The sequence below is a fragment of the Mixophyes fleayi genome, chromosome 11 (genome assembly GCF_038048845.1).
Source record: "Mixophyes fleayi isolate aMixFle1 chromosome 11, aMixFle1.hap1, whole genome shotgun sequence".
NCBI lineage: Eukaryota > Metazoa > Chordata > Amphibia > Anura > Limnodynastidae > Mixophyes > Mixophyes fleayi.
In genome coordinates this window covers 39,644,895-39,665,946 of record NC_134412.1, presented here as the reverse complement: position 1 = coordinate 39,665,946, position 21,052 = coordinate 39,644,895, and the positions used below count along the sequence as shown (strand labels likewise).

General features: G+C 37.8%; 1 protein-coding gene across 8 annotated transcripts in view; it reads right to left on the bottom strand.

The window, feature by feature from the left end:
* Positions 1–3,295: 3,295 nt before the first annotated feature.
* EPN1 (epsin 1) overlaps positions 3,296–21,052 on the bottom strand; it is a 75,174-nt gene continuing 57,417 nt past the window's right edge. For 5 of the 8 annotated variants that reach the window (XM_075189995.1, XM_075189994.1, XM_075189996.1 and 2 more), the window contains 5 exons: positions 18,905–19,202; positions 13,724–13,879; positions 9,814–9,915; positions 5,718–5,951; positions 3,296–4,665 (listed from right to left, as the gene is read on the bottom strand). In XM_075189995.1, the coding sequence (XP_075046096.1) occupies positions 4,277–4,665; positions 5,718–5,951; positions 9,814–9,915; positions 13,724–13,879; positions 18,905–19,202 (1,179 nt within the window). In that variant the 3' untranslated portion in view covers positions 3,296–4,276. The remainder of the gene's footprint in view (positions 4,666–5,717; positions 5,952–9,813; positions 9,916–13,723; positions 13,880–18,904; positions 19,203–21,052) is intronic. The other 3 variants (XM_075189999.1, XM_075190000.1, XM_075190001.1) reach the window with 1 other exon arrangement.

Here is a 21,052-nt window from a genome sequence, read left to right as displayed (position 1 = left end):
GGGGTAGTGTTTTCGCGTACCTCCGTTACCCGCAGCATAATGGTCGTCAGTTTTTTCACAGCCGAAGAGAAGGTTTGCAGCCAAAGCGGTTCCAACACTGCAGAAGATACCTCATGGACTGAGCTGTCTCGCCTCTGTGCGTCCGCAGTACAAGCTGCGCAAAGGGCATTTCGGTCTGTGTGTCCAACAGAAAGTTTTTTCATTACATTTTGTACAGGTATAATACATTACAGAAGGCACAGAGTGACCCTTGCCTTTAGCTGTCCCCTTCTCCGCCATTGTCCTACCTCTTAAAATTATTATTAAAAGACAGACAGACAAAAGGGAGACTTAAGTTCTGGAAACTCTTATACCAGAAAGTCTCTCAAACTATAAGCACTCCTCTTAAATGCAAAAATCTGTAAAGTACTGTCTGTGAAAATTTACCATTAAATAACTCACGAAACAGCTATAAACCTCCACAATGACTATTAAAATACAAGCCTGTATCAAAAAGTCTGTCCGCAGAGGAAAGACAAAGCAAAAGGGTTGGGGTCTCGCTGACACGCTGTCTCTTCAGTGACTCTTAACAAGCAGACTCGGTCCTGCGCGCGGGAGAACAGCTTGGGAGGAAGGAAGATATCGCGACAACTCCTCCCCTTCCTGCTGTTTCTGCCCCCCCTGCTTGCCTCCGCTATCTGGGGCCCATGAAGACCCCGCAACATGGCCACCCAGAAGCGCTGGACGCGCTGTTATATATTAACTGCCCAGAAGCGCTGGTCCAATAAAGCGGTCTGACTCACCTGCAATGAGTGTGAGCGCAGCTATGTCCTCTTCCTAATTAACTGCTCGTTGCCTAGAGGCGAGCGGGGACCTGCCGGCATGGAGAGCGGCAGGGGAGGAGAGGCTGATACACTCCCTCTGACCGCTATGTAGGCATTGAACTGTGGCCGTGGGTTTCCTCCACTAAAACGGGCTTTGTTGCACCAACATCCATCCTATTATCTTACACAGCCCCCCTCCACTATCTATGGGAATGCCGGCAGAAGGTGCCAGGTAAAAGAGCACCAGGCTTCTCTTACCTGCGCTGGGGGTCCCAGAGAGCAGAGCCAAGTCCTACTCACTGTGATTCTGGGTTTTACACTGAACCCTGCGCTGCACCTGAGGGAAGAAAATAAAAACATGACAACCTATCAACTAAACGGATATAGGCAGGAACCTATACCCCAGTGACCTAAACTCCAAGTCACTTCTAAAAAACTGAGGATCTCTCTGGAGAGGAGGGGCATAGCAGGGGAAAAGTCCAAAGACTCAGCAGTTAAACTGACAAGACTCCTGAGCCCACTACTATACCCCAATCTCTCGCAGTGTCCCCCAATGGCAGGGAAGAGAAACATTGCCTTTTGTGGTTCTAACATGTTGAAGTTTTGCGTTATTTTACAATGACTGTAAAACACATAGGAAAACATTCTTTGCACACAGATTATTCCTATTAGGGATTGTTTGAAGTGAACCCCCCCGCCCCCCTAAAGTTCTTAGACAGCAACAGTGTCACCTTCATAGTGACATGGAAAAAAAGTACAAATCTAATGGAATCCCACTACGAAATACATTTGGTTACAAATATCTATCACTGTCCAATGGAAATTTCTGCACATACAGATATGGGGGGATCCAGTATCTGTGATACTTTCAAGTTGGTACTTTCAAGTTGGTCCATTCAGAATAAGATTATTTTGGTAATCTGCACGCCAATCCTAAAATTGAAAGAAAATAAATACACCAATAACCCCTCAATTAAGAGCATTCTCTGACAGAATGTTAAACAAAGTGTCCTCCTATTTCACACCAAAGTAAAGCAATTGCATAGATTCCTGGTTACCTAAATCCAACATGCACAACATTAGTGCGCTTATTACTGTGTATTGTCCTCCCCAATCTCAGCAGGTTCAGGATTTAAAGAATTTGCTGGAAAGACAGGGATGACATACAATCACATTATTATGTAGAGCCCCTCCCACATCAGAATTTTAATGATCTGGCATATTATATATTACAGTTTCCAATTTCAATGTCCCTGTTATTAGGGTGTTAATAGTGCTCAAATGATAGGGAACTATAATTACCATCTGTAAATTATACAATGCTAGATTATTCAAATTCTATTAAGGGTGAGGGAATTCTGCACTGTAATGTGATGTGATTGTACTGATGTCCTTTCACTTACGCTGTGCAATTACTATATAGCAGTCTCTCTCTCTCAAGTGCTGCAATTAGAGAATGCTGTCAATGTATTTAAAATTTCCTCTCTTCTCAATGGTTTAATGGTCTAGCATAGTATACTTCACAAAATACAACATCAGGTTCCCAGACATTCAAATTGTACTATTGGTGCTCCAGTGATCGAGAACCTGAAATTACTTTTTGTTAAAATATGCCAGACAGTTAAAAACGATAGAAAAGGGGAGTATATTCTTTACAGGGACAATATTGGAAACATTGTAAACAAATAACAAATAATGTTCCATCATTGCAGTGCTGGGGAGGGACAAAACACTGAATAGTAACGTCGTTATGTTGAGCAGTGAGCAGTGCCCGGGGCTTAGAGCATATTGGATATGTGGTCCACTACCAGTATATCTGCAATTATAACAAAGTGCTCCTTTAAAAGGACAACTTGTGTGCTTTGCTAGAAATTACACTTTTTAAAAACCAGAAGGAAAACTATTAACATTTTAAGTGCTCTTCACTGAAAACAAAACAATTAACTATGTACTGAGCGTGAGAAGTGCATAGTGACAACAGTACTCGTCACCTCTTGCCTTGCATCACCTGGTAAACATACAGTGGTGCTTTCACTACTGGTGTTTGTCTCAAACCTACAGCCGGTGTGCAGAAGTCACCACAGCTAGTTACAGTCTAAATTATGATTTGATCTGCTCTGTTTGTGACTTGAATTAAACACTCTACACACATACAGGATGAGGAGTTTTTTTCTAATTAAGTAAGTTATAGCATTCAATTGTATTTCATTTTACAAAACATGCCATGTTCATGGCCACTGTTCAGGAACACTAGTTGGCAGCTTTTCTTTAAATGAAAAGTAGAAATCATGAAGATAAAATTATACACAGAATTAAAAATAAATGCTGGGAAAAAACAAAAAATTAACTTTCCATTTTAATCAGCTATAATGTATTACATTATACTTTCATACATGACAAGACTTTTTATAAATTGATTCTGTTAAACTAATGTCATATTTTCAAGACAATTATTTACTTTAAAACAATAAAAAGGAAAAGCTAAATCAAACTTTTCCAAATTTTCCTTTATTTGAACATTGTTTTCTCTTCTAAAGGAGGGAAAACGCATATGAAAATATATACTGAATAGGACTAGATGGACAGCACACCAAGCAAAGCCATCAGTTTATTAAGTGGTTATCAAACAAATCATTATCACATATTTGATTTGTAATGGCAATAGGAAAGAATTGGAACAAACTCAAGGGTTAAAAATCCACTTCATCAGCATTCATGAATTCATTTTAATAAATAGGAAATGTCCTGCTATTATGGCAATATTCCCCAGCTCAACAATTGGATATGGAATTTAAAGAGCTTAGTTTTATTTTAGTGTTTTATCAATAGAAATTTCTAAATAGGGCATTATCTTAATGTGGTTCAATAACACAGAAATGTGCTAGAGTGAGATGCTGTATTTACACATAGAACAACCAAGACATCTCGCCTAGGGAAAATAAGGGAACAATGCTCAATTAGGTTTTGGGCTGTAAATGTAGGTAAAATAGTGTAGGCAATTAACACTTATTTTATAAGGAAAAAAAAAATAGATGTTAAAGCAAATATCACTTGGCTCACATTTGGGGACCTTGGATTGCTACTAGGCAGAAGCAAACAAAAACTATCCATATTGTGAAGTGCTGCTAATTAATGCAAAAAGGATGAGGGGCGGGCAAACGGAAATAACACGGACAGCAAATTCTGGCATAACACTACTGATTATCAATCAACCTGCAGAAAATAATATTAAATCTATGGTCTTCTACCTAAAACACCTTTACCTGTACTGCAGGGAGGGTAAAATACTATTTCTTGGTATTCAGAGGCACAGTGAAAAGGAAGCAGACACCAGAAATCATGTGTGCTGCTAATATAGGGTTGCCACAAAAGATGTAGGATACAGGGACATTCTGTAGTAGTAGCATAAAGATACCATTTTGACCCATCACCCCCGGTCATCACCATTACAAACTCAATGATCATATAGCCTGTTATAACAGGAAAGGGTTGGTGGTACTCGTCACAGCTTGTGCTGATAGATTTGGGATTAGTGGCTGTGTCACTAACTGCTGCGGTGGCATCATAGCAGGCAAGCTCAAAGATACACCAGGAGGCACTGCAGCAACTGGAAGGCCACTCACTCCAGCTACAGGCTGCATTCCAACCATTGGTGACACATTAGCTAGAGGAATTCCTGGTGCCAAAGGGGACACAGACACCATTGGTGAGACAGAACTAAAAGGAATAGCTGCAGGTGTTTGTCCAGCTGGTGTAACTTGCTGTCCCAATGACATCACAGGGCTGGAACGAAGTTGATTCAAAGTAAGAGATGATTGTTGGTTAGGTTGGAATGGATTTGTTGTGGTTGAACTGGCTACTCCTAAGATGAAGCAAATGAAAACAAACGTAAATGTTTTTGTATATGTACAAATAAATGTTTGCTTTTCAGCACACACACATAAGACACTAACTAAGCATTATTTTCAATTCATTTTAACAGTCTAATTAGAAATCACTAACTTAAGGTGTGCACAACATGGAAAGTCTTAAGCAGAAGTCTGATGTGCACAGCCAAATTTTTGTTCACAGTTAACCCCTTATTTCAAATATATTCTATTTTTGTAAGTTTTAAACTTTTGTATATACATTAGTTAATGGTACAAACATCTCCACCTAAATAACTTGCTTTTCAGGATTGGTGGACTGATAAATATGAAGCACCTTTCTACTGAAGGTAATACAGGTCTTAAAGATGATTTCATATGCAAGACGTTTAATATACAAATCACCATATACCCAGTTCTATCATGACAGCTGTAAGAGTTAAGAATTTTAACTGCTTACTCAGAGAAAAAAATTAAAAATGTTATTTAGGTTCAGTTGGATAATTAGCAATAGGCAAATTCCACGTTGTTTTCACTAAAACGCAACAATAGATTCAAGGACTCGTTTTTGCACATATAATCAATTACTTTGAACCCAGAGTTTTAGCATTAGTCTACACTGAAGTACTGCCAAGTAAGTTGCTTTCATAGATTCAGTTCAATGGAACAGAAACAGGAATCTTTGCTACATTCTCTCCCTGTGCAGATTCATAACACTATCATAGTGAATGCCAATTGTTATGAAAGTTTTTGGCCTCAAACTCCTCTGGGAGTTTGTGTTTTTCCATATATGGTTTTATTTATATTTAATTCATGTTTCCATTTCAGTTTAAAACAGTATACTACTGACTTGTGGAAAACAATGTGTGTTTTCAGCAAGCAGCTCACTGGTGAATGCGCCACCGTGAACCATTAAACAATCATTTTAGATGATTATTCCATATATACATATCTAACAGTCGATGGTTTAGAATGATGTTTTGTTTATAAGGACCACTTTATTGCAAATATATTCCATTTTAAGTTAGTGGTCTTTTAAGACAATTACCTGTAACAAGGAAAGGATTCGAGGTCTTTGTGTTTTGTAGGGTGGGTTTTGAAATAAGAGAGTCCAAGTCTACTAGGGCAGCATTAGGCCCCAGAAATGACTCTGGTGTTTTCCGTGTAGGCTTGCAGCTTTCAGAAAGTGAACTGCTCATTGCTGCCATGTCAAAGGCATCTGGACTTCTTGATCCAAGGGAGCGAGACATCGGAACTTCACCAGCAAGAAGATCAAGCTCACCTAAGGCGAAACCAAAGAATTAAAAATAAGCAAAGTACACATCATTTCATACATCAAGAACTTTGCTAACCTATAAAAACGTACACAAACATATGCACAAATGTGTACAATCAAAAAAAATAAAACATGGTATCAAGGTATCCAGTTCAGTAAACGAAGTGTAGCATAGAAGAGGAAGATAAGAACTTCATAAAAACAAATGGGAAGGTAGGAGAAAATATTAATTTCTAACAGCAACGGATCCACACTAAAGTACTATGCTAGATTTTTGGAATTTAAAAGTAGGGCAAAAGACATATAGGGGCTTGTTTAGAGATAGAAGTAAATCAATCATCATCATCATTTATATAGCACCACCGATACCGAAGCACTGTATAGACTCAGATAAGGCTTTGGACGGGAATCAAACTCATGACTCAAGCACTGTGAGGTAGAAATGTTAATCACTGAGCTACTGCGATGCCCCAAATAAAGCTGGAATGTGCAATTTTGCATGTTACAAAATCCAAATGCTGCCACCAAAAATATGCAACATGGCACAGCCACACTTACCATGATACACTTGCGTCTCGTCATGGATGCATGTCATCATGATGTTTTTTTTAATCATAAATGCATTATGGCATCGAGTGTGCGAATACATTTTTGTATACACAGAAGATTAGAACACACACACACACAAATAGCATTGTCTTGATAAGGAGCCTTGTATTTGTCCAGAAGTGATGAATTATTTGATAACTGCACTCAAATAGGCAAAAAAAATTGTCTTCGTACCACTTGGTACTTTACACTTTTGCCCTTTTTAGACTTTTAATCCAAACTTTATGATGCTGCATGGTATGTGCATACATTACAATAGATGATGCAACCAATAAAGCAAAAACAATTATTCTGCGCATGATTCATACAAACTGCAACCAAATATTCACCACTCGCACAATATACAATGAAAATGCCCATTTTAAACAAAATTACTTTCCCAATCTCCTTTGCCCTATCCCAACACACAGCGATATATTTTATTATTAAAATCTAAACTGTATGTGAAAATAGAATGGAGGTGTATTTTTTCTCTAATCAGTAAGTGCAAGGCAGTTGTTATTTTTGTTAAAAACAGTATTAAACAGACATATACTCTACATATACTGTATAAACCACTTGAGCAATTCTATACACTCAACTAGACAGCACATAATGTCAACCAGTGGCAGCCAAAACATGCAGGTCCAGACAGCTAAAATTGGATTTGAAATATAACTTGTTTTTTTCTTACTATACCCAAGTGAATAATATTTTTTTTTTTTCTATCAGCAAAGAGAGACCTTTTTGGCAGTATATTGAAATAAATATGATTTTTTTTTTCTGGGATTTACATTGTGAAAAATAAATGTAAACTAACTACTCCCATTTTTAAAAAGAATTCTTGCAACCCCAGATACATACCTGAAAATGTATTGTGCCCCTTCAATTAAATAGGATACTGAACATGAATACATAACTCAGGTCTAACTGAGCGCAGTGTCCGATTACCAGATTCATAGGCGCTGAATGAAATGATCTCTTGGTATAGTGGTGTAACTGGAGGGTATATTTGTGCAATATTGTTACATGTGTCACTCAGCGCTCTAGTGGAGGATTGGAATCTGCCTTTTCACCTTGCCCACTGGTCCTAAAAGCTCACAACTCAGGAGAGAACAGACTGCACTGTGATAAATCTATATGGTGCAAAGCGTATTAAGCTGGCAACAAACAAGCTGAACCAGGCTCTTGGCCCAATCAGTATGTGGCTACATCTCTTGAACACATTGGACCACACACAAACATATATCGGTGTCCAAATCTGTTATTTTGATTCCCAAACCCGACAAGGCACCACCATAGCACCGTATGACAACAAGACTGTCAGATGGGGTCATCTCTCAACCAGATTAACCAATCATGCAAACAGACTTTTCATAGATCTCAAATCAGAAGCTTTATACTGCTTAGAGACATGCACTGTTCTCTGGTTAGTCTAATTAAAAATATTTTTTTAAGGATATGCCAGGTTGATTCCATGAAATGCAACTATGAAACACAGTTGTGTTAACATAGAACTTCCAGATCTTTCAAAAACTCTACAGGAATTGGGCTGATTGGCCGATTTCAAGATGGCGCCCATGTTTCGTACATACCGTAAAGGATAGACCACGTCACCCATACCTTACTGGAGTATACAGGTTTCCCAATTTCCTGTAGAGTTTTTGAAATAAAAGGGTGTACTGCGACTTTTGAATCACCCTGTGTGTATGTGTATGTGTGTATATTTTATCTAATATATAAATGCTTAGTGGCGTCTGTGTGTGGAAAAGAAAAACCAAGTTGCAGCGCCACCTGCTGGACAGATTTATACACTGACCTACTAAATTCTTAGTGTGTGTGGGGAAAAAAATTCAAAAAGGGCTGAAATTTGGTAGGGCTCAAACTCATTTTCGTGAGGTAATTTTACCTCATGAACACACATGTGTAGAGGCGTGCGTTAGTGTATGTGTGTGTGTGTGTGTGGAAAAAACTATTTTCTCCGAAAGGGCTCATCCAATTGACCTGAAATTTGGTATACTGACATTATTTGACAAAAAAATTAGAATAGTCAAGTCAGTTAACTTCCATCATCCCCCCTTCCCCCCATGGGAGGGGTAGTAAAGGCTAAATTTACGAGTTGTGTCGGGAAGTAACGATCTTCCCCTGAGGAGGCCTGGGCTAGGCCCAAATGCATGACAAGAACCTTTTTAAGACCTTAAGTATCTTGATTTGACTAGAATGCATGAGTATCATGCACGGGTTAATATATATATATATATATATATATATATATATACACATATACACATACATACACACATACATACACACCTTATATATAATACAAAGCATTAAAAAAATAGATCTATATATCTCTCACATATACAATGGCTGCTCAAAAAACTCTTTAGTGACTTAATATCCTTATAAATGTCCATATGGAGTGCTAATTTGCATATATCATATGTTAAAAACTATTACCATTGCAAATTAGATATTAAAAAACATAACAAAAGTGGTTTTCAGCAGCAAACATAAGACAGGATAGTTTGTTTTTTTTCTAAAGTTTCCATTCCATTTTTTAAAGGTCAGGTTTAAAACAAAATAGCAGCATCGAGAATGCCAGGCCATAACCTGCGCGATATGCATCAAGATTTCCATTTTACAGTTATCCAAGGCTCTTCTGTGGCTCAAGGCTGCCAGAACCTCAAAGAATTTTAAACAAACAGGGTGAGACTGCAATGAGGCCGTTGCTTCATTTAGCAAAATTTGGGGACAGCAGTCTGAAGAGGAAATAATTTTTATTGCCTTTATGCTTAATAGGAAATTCATCAATTTACATAAAGGAACAATAACCGTTCTCACACTGTATAGAAAATCAGCATACTGTACTTTGTAATTTATGAAAAAAGCTTCAGCCCACCAATATATAGAAGGATACCATATTTTTAAATATCCAGTTAGCATGCGTGTTTATACAAATATGGCCTTTCAAAAAATTGAACAGCATTGGAACATTGAATGTCACTATTATGTGAATTTATTATTTGCATGCCGTTTAAAAGAAAATAACTAAAATGCAAACAAAAAAAAAAAGAGCAATAAATGTTCTAATTTTATAATAATTCATTCATTACAGATTGATCCCTGATGTTACGAAAAATTAAAAGCCAACACAGAACCAAAGTCTTGAGAAGCATAGAGCAGTACTGTATACAAGACACAGGCACAAAGCAATAAGCAAAGGGCAAATTGAATCACAGTAAGCAAGCAGGTAGGAAAGAGAGCATTCCCAAACCTGTGCTGCTTCCTGACTGGGGAAAGGCAGTCCTCAGGTTGTCAAAATCCGAAAACTCATCCTTATCTGCAGAACTGATGAACTGGTCAAAGGTGGTATTGGCTAAGACGGCAGGTAGAGCGGACAGAGACAGGCACACACACAAAGACAAACATGTTAAAAACAAAACAAACCACGCAATAGACAGTTAATATATTAAAAACAATGGGGGGAAAAAAATAAGGATTGTCTGATTTGCACCAAACGGGAACACTGCAAATTACAAAATATGCAACCAATACCAAACTCTGAACAACTAAAAAGCAGAATGCTACATATTTCCTGTTGAATCAAAATAAGAATTATTCCACTGTGTAAGACATTTCCCTAACGAAAGCTTCCCACACACAGACAAATCCAGCTTTTACTAGTACAGCAATATGCTGGGTTAAATTGCACAAATCTAATTACACACAGACGCAGATTGTAGTTATTATCTGAACAGACTTCTCAAACAGACCAACAAAAATCTGACTTTAGCAATATTGGGGCAAATTGATTGCTAAGAATTTACTATAGGAAAAAATGACTTGTCTCATTAAAACCAACTTGCCTAGATGAAAGTAGAACCACATTTAAAAGGTGTTTTTATCTTACATATCTAAAATTAAATATTTTTTCTAAGTTTTAATATGTTGCATACAATCCAAATAAGATTATAAAAACATTTGTTTATTCTTTATCTCCTAAATGTTCACCCATATTCATAGCAGTATAGACAGGAGATGAGCAAGCTAATCTTGTGGGAAGCAGTAAGTGTCCATTCATGTTCTTGTGTAAGTGAAGAAAAGACTACATGTGACAGTGGAAGAGTCATCATTTTGGGAAAGGAATAGAGGCAAGCAAGAAGCTACAGAGAAAAGAGCAGTTTCCTCCAATGGTGCAGAGGAGAGGAGTGAGGCTCCCGTGGATATAGAATGACTATAGTGCGAGATGTACCTCTGTATGAAATAAAGTTCATACATTCAACTTGTTATAAACCATCTTGTGCATGATATTGTGCATGAAGAAGTTTAGTATATTTCTTCTATGTAGAGCTTATAGTCATTGTTCAAAGTAGCAGAGCATCTAAAAAAAAACAAACAAACATTTAGGAAGTAATTTATGAAGAGCAGAAACTCCCGCGGCAAATTACAAAACAAGTGTTAGACCCATTGTTTTCCCCAATTTATTTAAGGACATCAAGATTTCTGCTGACACACATTGGAGTATGGAGCAAAATGGCAGTGTTTAACAAGGAGCAAAAGTTTGCACAAGAGTCTAAGAGTTGGGTGGAGTGGAGATGTATGAAAGTACAGACCATACTTCATTTACCAGAGATTTTCTTTTGGGGAGAGAAATTACTGAAATGAGATAAAGGGGTGCGCATTTTTAGGCCTGCTTCTTGCTTTGCGACAGGGCATTTATCATTTCTAATTAGCAAAAGGATGTGAATTGTGCACCAGCTCAGAGCTGGTGGTCTTTGGGTCTTTCTTTTGTAGACTGACTCCAAGTAATGTAGTAAAAAGCTTCACGCACTAAATTGACAAGAAAAACAAAACAAAAACTGTCTAATGTCCATTCGCTCCCATGTTTATTACTTGATTAGTAATCAAGCTACAGATGAGGCTAAAACAAGCAATATATTAAAATAAAAATAACCCATAGGAGGTTGGACTTGCATTTCTAAGCTTGCGGATGCATCGCTAGAGAATAACAATACATCTTGGCGAACCATAGATGTGTGAAAATCCAAAGTGTTTTTCAGAATGCAACAGGTGTGCTTCATTTATACCGTGAATCGAAAAAAAACAGTCTTATGAAGTGAAGTTCAATTCAGCTTCAATCTCAATCACCCACATGCTAAAATACCCATATTTTCCAATAAATCTTCAGCAATTTTTTTTATTTTTTTTAGTATGAAAATACATTGTGTAATTAGTGTGGAAGATGCATCACAGATATTCAGTGATACTTGGAAAGAAATGCAACTTTGTTTCATGGCAGTTGCTTAGACACTTCACCCACTGGCATTTAAACACTGAGCACACCCTTTCCTAAATAGAGGCTTCAGCCCTGCACTGACTAGCAACTGGTTCACACTATGACAGGGGGATCTCATGTTTGAGGTCTCCCTGCTAGTAGCGGGAGCCAGCTCATGTTTTATAGCTTTGGGTTTGGTTGAGAAATTGTGAGGTATGGGGGTGCAACGCTTTCGTATTTTTAAATTTATGGAACTTTCCCATTCATTTCAATGGCCCTTTCACTTCATGTAACACATGCTGGGAATCAAATAGATCATTGAAATGAATGGAAAAAAGCTCTGCAGCTTCAGGCACAAATCAACAAGTACAACTCCTGTTGATAAAGGTCATTATGTAGTCACGGCCTAAAAAATTGTTAGTAGGAATAAACTGGTTATAAATACAAAGTTAAAGCTTGAAACACTCAAAGCATAATTTTAGCACACACATCTGATAGCAGGCTGCTTTGACATAGAAATTGCTGGGGCTCTCTAAATCAAAATATTTTTTTGTTAAAACACTAGCACTCCGCAATAACCAGGAAAGGAAGAAGAAAACAAAAAAAGCTGAATTTTACAGAAGTCTCACAGATGTCTTTCCACATTGACTATATCTGGTCTTCTATTTGACTACTTTCATGTGATCACAGTATGTTTACCAGCTTTGATGCTCCACATGTCCACAAATTTTGTGTATCTGTCCCTTTGCATTTTTTTGGCGCTCCCACATATTTGGTTTCTTATCGCATCCATTTGAGTTCTATGAAAATTATTTTTCATTTCCTTTCAAAAAACTATATACAATTTAGTGAATTCACACTATAGATTGTGGCAACTTCTCTAGAATTCAGAAGGAATACATTTTTGGTCATCATGAGTGGACAAATTGATCTTTTATGTAGAAACAAAGTTATATACACTACTAAACTACATCAAGCTGGTCTTGTCCACACAGCAATTTGTGAAAGGAGAAAAGATGAAAGAACATGTGTATTTTTTTTTTAGACTAGGGAAATATTACAGAATAAATCAAAAGTAGAAAAGGTAGAAAGTCTAGCTGCTAACTTCATGGTGAATGAGGATAATTTGGCTGCTCTAAAAACATTTAACTTCGTTTCAGCCTTTCACTTCTTGCACACTTCCAAAAATGAGGTAGTGGGAATCCTTGTGTGGTTAAAACAGAAGTAATAAGAGATATAGATTGAAACCATTTCACCGTCAGTGGTTCATGTCAAATTTACACCTCAGGTGGCTGACATTTTACCAGATTGTCTGTTCTGCCAGGAGTGATTATTTCCCCAGCCAAGCAAATGGAGGTAGATGCAGATAGGGCTTTATTTGGCATTATAGTTGAGTAAACATCTCAGATCAGCATTATATAGTGAAAATCAGTATAAAAAAAAAAAAAGTGTGTGTTTTAAGGAAGGGCAGGGTTAGCTGGAGGACACAGGCATGGTCTGTAGTTTTTGTTATGTTTTTCAAGACCACGCTAATTTTCATTTATTCACTTAGAACTTTATTTTTAAACTTAAGTATCAAAGCATGTGGTGAAAACAAATTCCATAATGTTGTAAGTATTCTTTTGGGATAGAGATTATATAGATATATATCTAAATTTGTCTATCATCATCATTTAGGGGTTGATCTGGTCATCACCTAGTATTTACAATGCTGCTTTTGAAAGCTCTGCCCCCAGCGAACAGCATCATAACGATTGACACTGTCAGCCTATGCAAGCATGTGCTTCTACTCATACAGCTGAAAATTATAAAGCTCAATAGTGGGCATGCGCATGATTACTTTGACCAGGAAGCACAAGGCAGGACTACATGAATATTCATTGCTACGGTATATAGAACAAAAACCTACCCATGGTCCCATTTGTACTTGGTCTAGAAGGAGATCCACCCCATGGATCAGAAAATGTTGCAGCTGGGGCCCAAGGGTCTGTAGTCTGCTTAGCTGCCAAAGATGGACTTGAGGACCAGGGATCTTTGCTCTGCGGGGCACCAGGAGCTGCTGCACCTAAAAAATTAGAATGTTTCTATTTCAAGTATAACAGTATAAATGGAAAAATAGTGACAGCTATTTATGCAAGTGAACACACATAATGATGTTTAGCCATAGGCCTCTCCTTGCAAATTTACTAATATTGCTGGGATTATACAGATGTGGCAGATCTTGATGAGATTCTAACATGCATATACATTTTTGTAAAGCATAAAACTACTAGTATCATTAACTACAAAACTATATATTACACATTACTTTGCTATGTTTAAGTTTTAAGAGCATAAAGAAACGTTAATGAATCTCCAAGTAACAAGTAAACCTCCCAATGATCATGAAAGCCTATAACGGAGCTCACTGTGTGAGTTTCAGTAATAGGAAATACACCTGTCTCCTACAGGGAACATCACCTTTCATTATTAAATAGTGACAAAAAAGACACATTGACATACAGTATGTATGATAAACTTACAGTACTATAGACTGAAAACCACAAAGTATAAGCCGATAGGTATGTGTATGTATAAATCATGTAATTTATTTCCACATTAAATGTGACCTTGGGATGGCTGGGCAAGATGACAATCCATGTACATCAATAATAACCAGGTCACTGAAGTGACTGGCAACAGACCCCCCCCCATCCAACCAACTGACCAGATTTGGTTAAGCGACAGTATTTTCATAGTCATCTTAGAGCTGCACCATATGCATGCCTTCTTGTGGTTAACTCTAAATAAATTTATCAAAAACAAACCACCCTAATGCATATGTTCCGACAGTGCAGTTAGATTTAACCTATCTGTTTAGTAGTCTGAAACCTATGCAGCAACTGTGCGGTAATCCTGAAAGACATTTGATTAATACTAAACAACCAAATTGGCTTTTGGAATTGGACATAAGTGTGGCTTAAAGGTTCAGTACAGCAGAACCAAGCATCCTGATAGTCTTTCAACTTTTAAGGAGCAAGTTAATTAAAGATCGAAAAGTCCCCAATCCCAGGAAAAAAAAAACAACTATATTTTAATTGTGCCAACAATATTCTTGTTTGCTTACATTTACTTGTAGGTCCTACAATTTATGTTGAAGGACCCAGAGCAGGTAAATTAAAAGTCAAGTACGATTGTCAGAATATCACATAATGTTAGGGACTGAACTGTCATGAGAAAAGGACAAACCTCATTTCAGCACTAAAACATCACGAAAGGGGATTTAGATTTCATACAAGAAACATATCTCACTCAATGTTTACATCCAGAGCTAACATTTAGATCAGGCCTGTCCAACCTGCGGCCCTCCAGATGTTCTGAAACTACAAGCCCCAGCATGCTTTGCCAGTAGACAACCTGTTGATAGCTGAAGGGGCATGCTGGGACTTGTAGTTTCACAACATCTGGAGGGCCGCAGGTTGGACAGGCCTGATTTAGATCATACCCAGAACACACTTCATGCATGTGATGTCAGGCAGAAGAAAAAGGAGTGGCAATCCTGATTGACTCGCATCACTTTTGAACTTTTAGAATCCTATGCACATAAAGGAGGGAGATTTCTGATACTTGTAAGCAAATTATGCAATTTTACATGTACACTTGTAAACCTATATGCGTCAAACCAAAATCAGCATTAGTTTATTAATAAAGTAAACTCCATCCTTTTGCAGGTATGGAAAGGAGAGGTTATTAATGACAGGGGCATTGCCTCTGAGGAAATCATTTGTTATGATGAAATGCGTCAGCCCCGGTGTATTTGAATAACCAATACCCCGCTTGTTTGTACGTTCAGCCTGAAAGCCATGAAGTATACCCCTGCTGTGAAAAACAGTGAGCTGATTGCGGTGTAAAGAAGACGATATGGCAGCGATTCAAAGCTCCGCTAACATTCTCTGTCAGGTGGCTTCTCGGACATGCTCTCCTACCTATATGCACTGGAATTGTTACATCTATTGGTATGACCATCTTGCTATGAGCTGCAGTCACCAGAGCAGTCTATCAGATGGATTCCTGACATTACATTTACAGGTTATATACTCTGATTATTAAATGCTTATTTATATCTCCCAAGAAGCTGTACCACTCGAGCGAACCATTGTTACCTCTTAATCTGTTTATTGAATTTATTGGCATGTGAATTCATTTGCTAAACTGACTTATATTGGATGGGAGCTATATTGGATTAAAGGTCCTTTACTAGATGTGGAAGGCTAATTAGCAATATTTGAGATCCTCCCAGTAAGATCTGAAAACATATAACTGGCCTCACCTTTCTGGTTTTTATATGTGTAACTTTACATTCCATGTGCACACTATGTGAAATATGTTTTGAACAGTGACATCTATTTAAATCCTATCAAGGCTCAAAGTTTTTCAGTCTTGCAACTATAATACCTATAATATGGATATTATTCAAGACTGTCTCTAGCTCATTAGTTTTAATGGGTTGCAGGTGGTTCAACTTCTACATGTCTACAGAGCTGTTTATAATACTTTCATTTAATAGATCAATTTACTGATTATTTTTGTACATTTTATGTATGTTTTATATTGTATTAAATAATCTGTTTTCAATCATTCATGAACTCTTTCATAACTATTAGCTAAACTGTTGCCAGCGCTGTTTTTTGTGCCCGATTATTAATGCCAGGGACTTTAACATGACTACTTGCAGTAAATTAGACAGATCATCGCCTCCTCCATCAACAAGTCTGACACAAAGGTGGGGGAAAAAAATAAATAAAGCCTTTAAATCCCATCTTCTGTACAACACTTGCAGAGTCAAGGAGTCTATCACCAGGGAATAGACTTATTTAGAATGTCCACAACTCTTGTTCCAGAATAGATATGATTCGCCTCAGCCATGTCCTTCGCCATGCAGCTACACAGTGCCCAAATACATACAACTATTATATGGTCAGACCATGCGCCAATAAGTGTAGACCTCTCCAGTATCTCAGCCAGATCTTTTACCCCTACGTGGAGATAACATGAGTCACTACTTCTTAGGCCTATGACTACATTCAAATCTAAAGTCTTCTGGCTGAATATTTTCAACTGAATAGTATATCTGAAATTTCCACATTGGTTGAATGGGAAGCACACAAAGCAGTAGTAAGGGGAGATCGATCGCCTTGGCCTCTAGATATAACAGAGATAGGCTGTTCAAACAGACTTGCCTTTCCATGCAATTACACAATCTGGAAATGAAACCAACTCTAGATCTGGTAGTTCCTGAAAACCTTGGTAGAGTTAGGCTAGGTACAAACCGGAACTTTTTCGCCCAATAATCGTGTCAATAAGCAGACATACGACCGCTTGGTTGTGAGGTTAGAGAAGGAATAGCTACCAGTTCAATACCCATGCAGATAAAAAAAAACGCGAATAAGCTTTATTATAGATGGTATTATACTTCCGAAAAACGTTACTAAAATGTTCACTACATCTGACCCGACTTGCTGGCGGAACTGTGGCCACAGGGACACTCTTCCACATATATTGCTTGAGCAATTATACCTTTATGGGTCAAAATCACTATTATTTTTTCAGCAAAACAACAAATACCCAAAGACCCCTGGATATTTCTGCTGTCTTGGTCCCCAAAAGATGTGGACAATCAAGCTAAAAAATTGGTATCCCCATATAGTCACAGCTGCAAAAGTACAAATAGCTAAAAATTGGAAGCAACAAGGACCCCTCCTCTATCTCTACTCTCAAAAATTCTATCTGGAACATAGCGTGCAAGGAAAGCATGCTATGTTCTTACCTCCATGAAAAACAATCTACATTTGATGCCATATGGCTCCCCTGGTACAATAGAGAAGGCCACCTTGGATGCCAATTACCAAGAGTGTCTATAACCCCGAGTGGTGAATGTTCAACAGACTATGCCTGATGCTGCTTCAAAGTCCACCTCATGATCGCACAGGACATTATCCTTCTTGATACGTAAGCTACCTTATTTTATTGAATGTTTTACAACCATGCTAGGCCCTGCAATTTATTGTTTAAATGGACTTTGAAATGTTGCCCAGTTCTGTACATGCATCCTCAACCCCACCCCATGTGTATATAACAAAGAAGAAACAATACTGTTTGTTATTACAGGTTTACTGTTAGAATGTATGCACAAGTTTTTTCAAACAATAAAAAGTTTAAAAAAAGGAAGCTAAGCTATAGTTTAAACTTTTTTTTTTTTTAATAAAGAGAAAACAAACCAGTAGAATGCACAAGAAAAAGAAAAACTAAAATGTAAAAAAGCTCTTTCACTTCATGCAGTGGTCATCTATGTAGCAAACAGGAAGGTCCTGAAGCCGTGAAGGCCGACTCAATCCATCCTGTTGCATTGAACTGAGAATGGAAGCGTGCTTTTTCGGCTCTATTAAATAGGACAGAATGGATGGAGGCTTCCTGAGCTGAGAACTGCAGCGTTTGCTTGAATACAGACAGCGCAGCTAGCATCCCAGGGAAGGCTCACTCCCCCCATTTTCTACATGGAAAAAAAGAGGGCAGCACATAAATGGAGTGAGGGCAGCACATAAATGGAGTGAGGGCAGCACATAAATGGAGTGAGGGCAGCACATAAATGGAGTGAGGGCAGCACATAAATGGAGGGCAGCACATAAATGGAGTGAGGGTTGCACAAAAGTGGAGTGAGGGCAGCACATAAATGGAGTGAGGGCAGCACATAAATGGAGTGAGGGTTGCACAAAAGTGGACAGCCCCTCTGATGTCTCACTATACTAGGTGCTTTAAGAAACAGCCAAATATGTACCACTCTTAAAAACGTAGAAGCAATCTGGTCGAAAAGTCAAAATTATGTATTTGTAACAGAAAAAACAAACAGTAATGTAATAAATGTAATGTATGCAGATGTTTGCCTACAACGAACACAGTAATATATAAATAAAAGCAATTCAACACACAAAACTATGAAACCTGTGCAGCGGATATAGCTAACATGATTAACATAACAAAATCAATTTCCGTTTTTTTTCCAGTCCAACATGCAAGTTAATGATTCAGTCTCACGAGAAGAAAACAGACCTACCCCCTGGATTCCACGGATCAGAGACAGACTTGGCATCTACAGAAGAAATTGCTGGGGTCCCTGTCCAGGGATCGCTGGGAGCACTGTTTGCCTGGATGCCAGTTCCCCATGGGTCAGTGCTTGCACCTGTAGCCACTGGAGGGCCTCCCCAGGGGTCAGACACCACTGGTGCTGTAGAAGTGGTAACACCTCCAGACCAAGGATCTGAGGAAGGAGCAGCTGTTGGACCCCAGGGGTCTGAGGCAGACACTGCAGGAGTTGGAGAGCTGAATACATCTGCTAAATCCATTAAGGAGGACTGAAGCACAAAGTAAATATTGTGTTAAGAACATACTGATTGACACAAAGCTAATATTACAGTGTGGATATCGCAAATATATAATAGAGATACTGCAAGTAACCACTGGAATTTTGTTATAATTTAGGTACTCTCGCTTTGAAGGAGGACAAAATGAAACAAAAGCAAACTAGCACATATCTTCAGCTAGTGGTGTAGGTCAATATATTAATTAAAGAGACGCCTTGTTTACCACCTTACTGAAAACTGACTGTTTGATTCAGCAACCTATAGTATAAATGCGTACACAAAGACTAACCCCCACCTTGATGTAGGGCACAAAACATAGGTTATATTTACTTACAAACAGCAAATACATTAATAGTCATTATTCTAAACAGCCAAGTAGCCAGGCATAAAGTCAGCAGTGGGTTCACAACTAAAACAATTGGTCATCTGTATACAACTTTTAAACTAGATTTTTAAATAAAAACACAGCAGATAAAAAGTCATATAATAATTTCATGATGTAAGTAAACAATTCTTTTGTTGAAGACTATGCCATTAGGATATGCCTGCTTTATTTTTAAAATACAGTACCATTCTATTTCCACTTTTGTTACATGTAATGGCAATATAAATACACATACTAAATATATATATATATATATATATATATATATATATATATATATATATAAATAGCAGCAGATAGATTAAAACGTGGCGCTCAAACGCAAAATATGTGAGTAGATATTAATAAATATCCAATATAGGAAAACACTTTCTTCATAAGAGAAGGCAGCCTCCCTCCCAGATTACGGATGGTACTCCGATAATAAATAAATCAATATATACAAAGATAGGAGGATGAAATGGCGCCAATATAGGTAGTGTTAGCTGGTAACAATCACCCAGACAGTCAATGATTATTGAAATGCAGAGTATAAATCTTAGCAAGCTGGTACAGTCATTATTCAACAGCTTCCAGATACTCCAACCATATACGGAAATGCAGACAGAGAAAAGCAAAAGATGTAGTGTCACAGGCACCCGTGATATACAGTATAGAAATAGGTGGCAGCGTACCAAATAGATATAAATAAACAGCTTATCTGTGTTAGAATAATCTGAACGTAGTCTCCAAACAGCCAAGTGAGTCAGGAACCGATGTGTAAACTGCTTGTGAAGATATATTATATCTGGATCATCAACCACAGCAAATTCACTGCTTGCAAACTCCACTCAGCTGATATTTTAAAAAGGAAAGAGCCATATAGTGTAGTACTTTTAAACGATTTAAATCGGCATATATCATAAAAAATGCACACTCAATATATGTATATTTTAAAAGCTTATCTGTAATCCTGTAGTATAAGGAATACAGCTACACAGTGTGGATATCTGGACACTTCATGAAGTGAACACCGATGGACTCCATACAAAAGTACTCAAAGGGAAAACTCTCACGGGCCAGATGGGCAGCAGAGCCTTCAATATACCAGGAATAGATGATAGGAAACAACCTCAACGCGTTTCGTCATGTAAAGACTTCATCAGGAGGAGTACTTGGTACGCTGCCACCTATTTTTATACTGTATATCACGGGTGCCTGTGACACTACATCTTTTGCTTTTCTCTGTCTGCATTTCGGTATATGGTTGGAGTATCTGGAAGCTGTTGAATAATGACTGTACCAGCTTGCTAAGATTTATACTCTGCATTTCAATAATCATTGACTGTCTGGGTGATTGTTACCAGCTAACACTACCTATATTGGCGCCATTTCATCCTCCTATCTTTGTATATATTGATTTATTTATTATCGGAGTACCATCCGTAATCTGGGAGGGAGGCTGCCTTCTCTTATG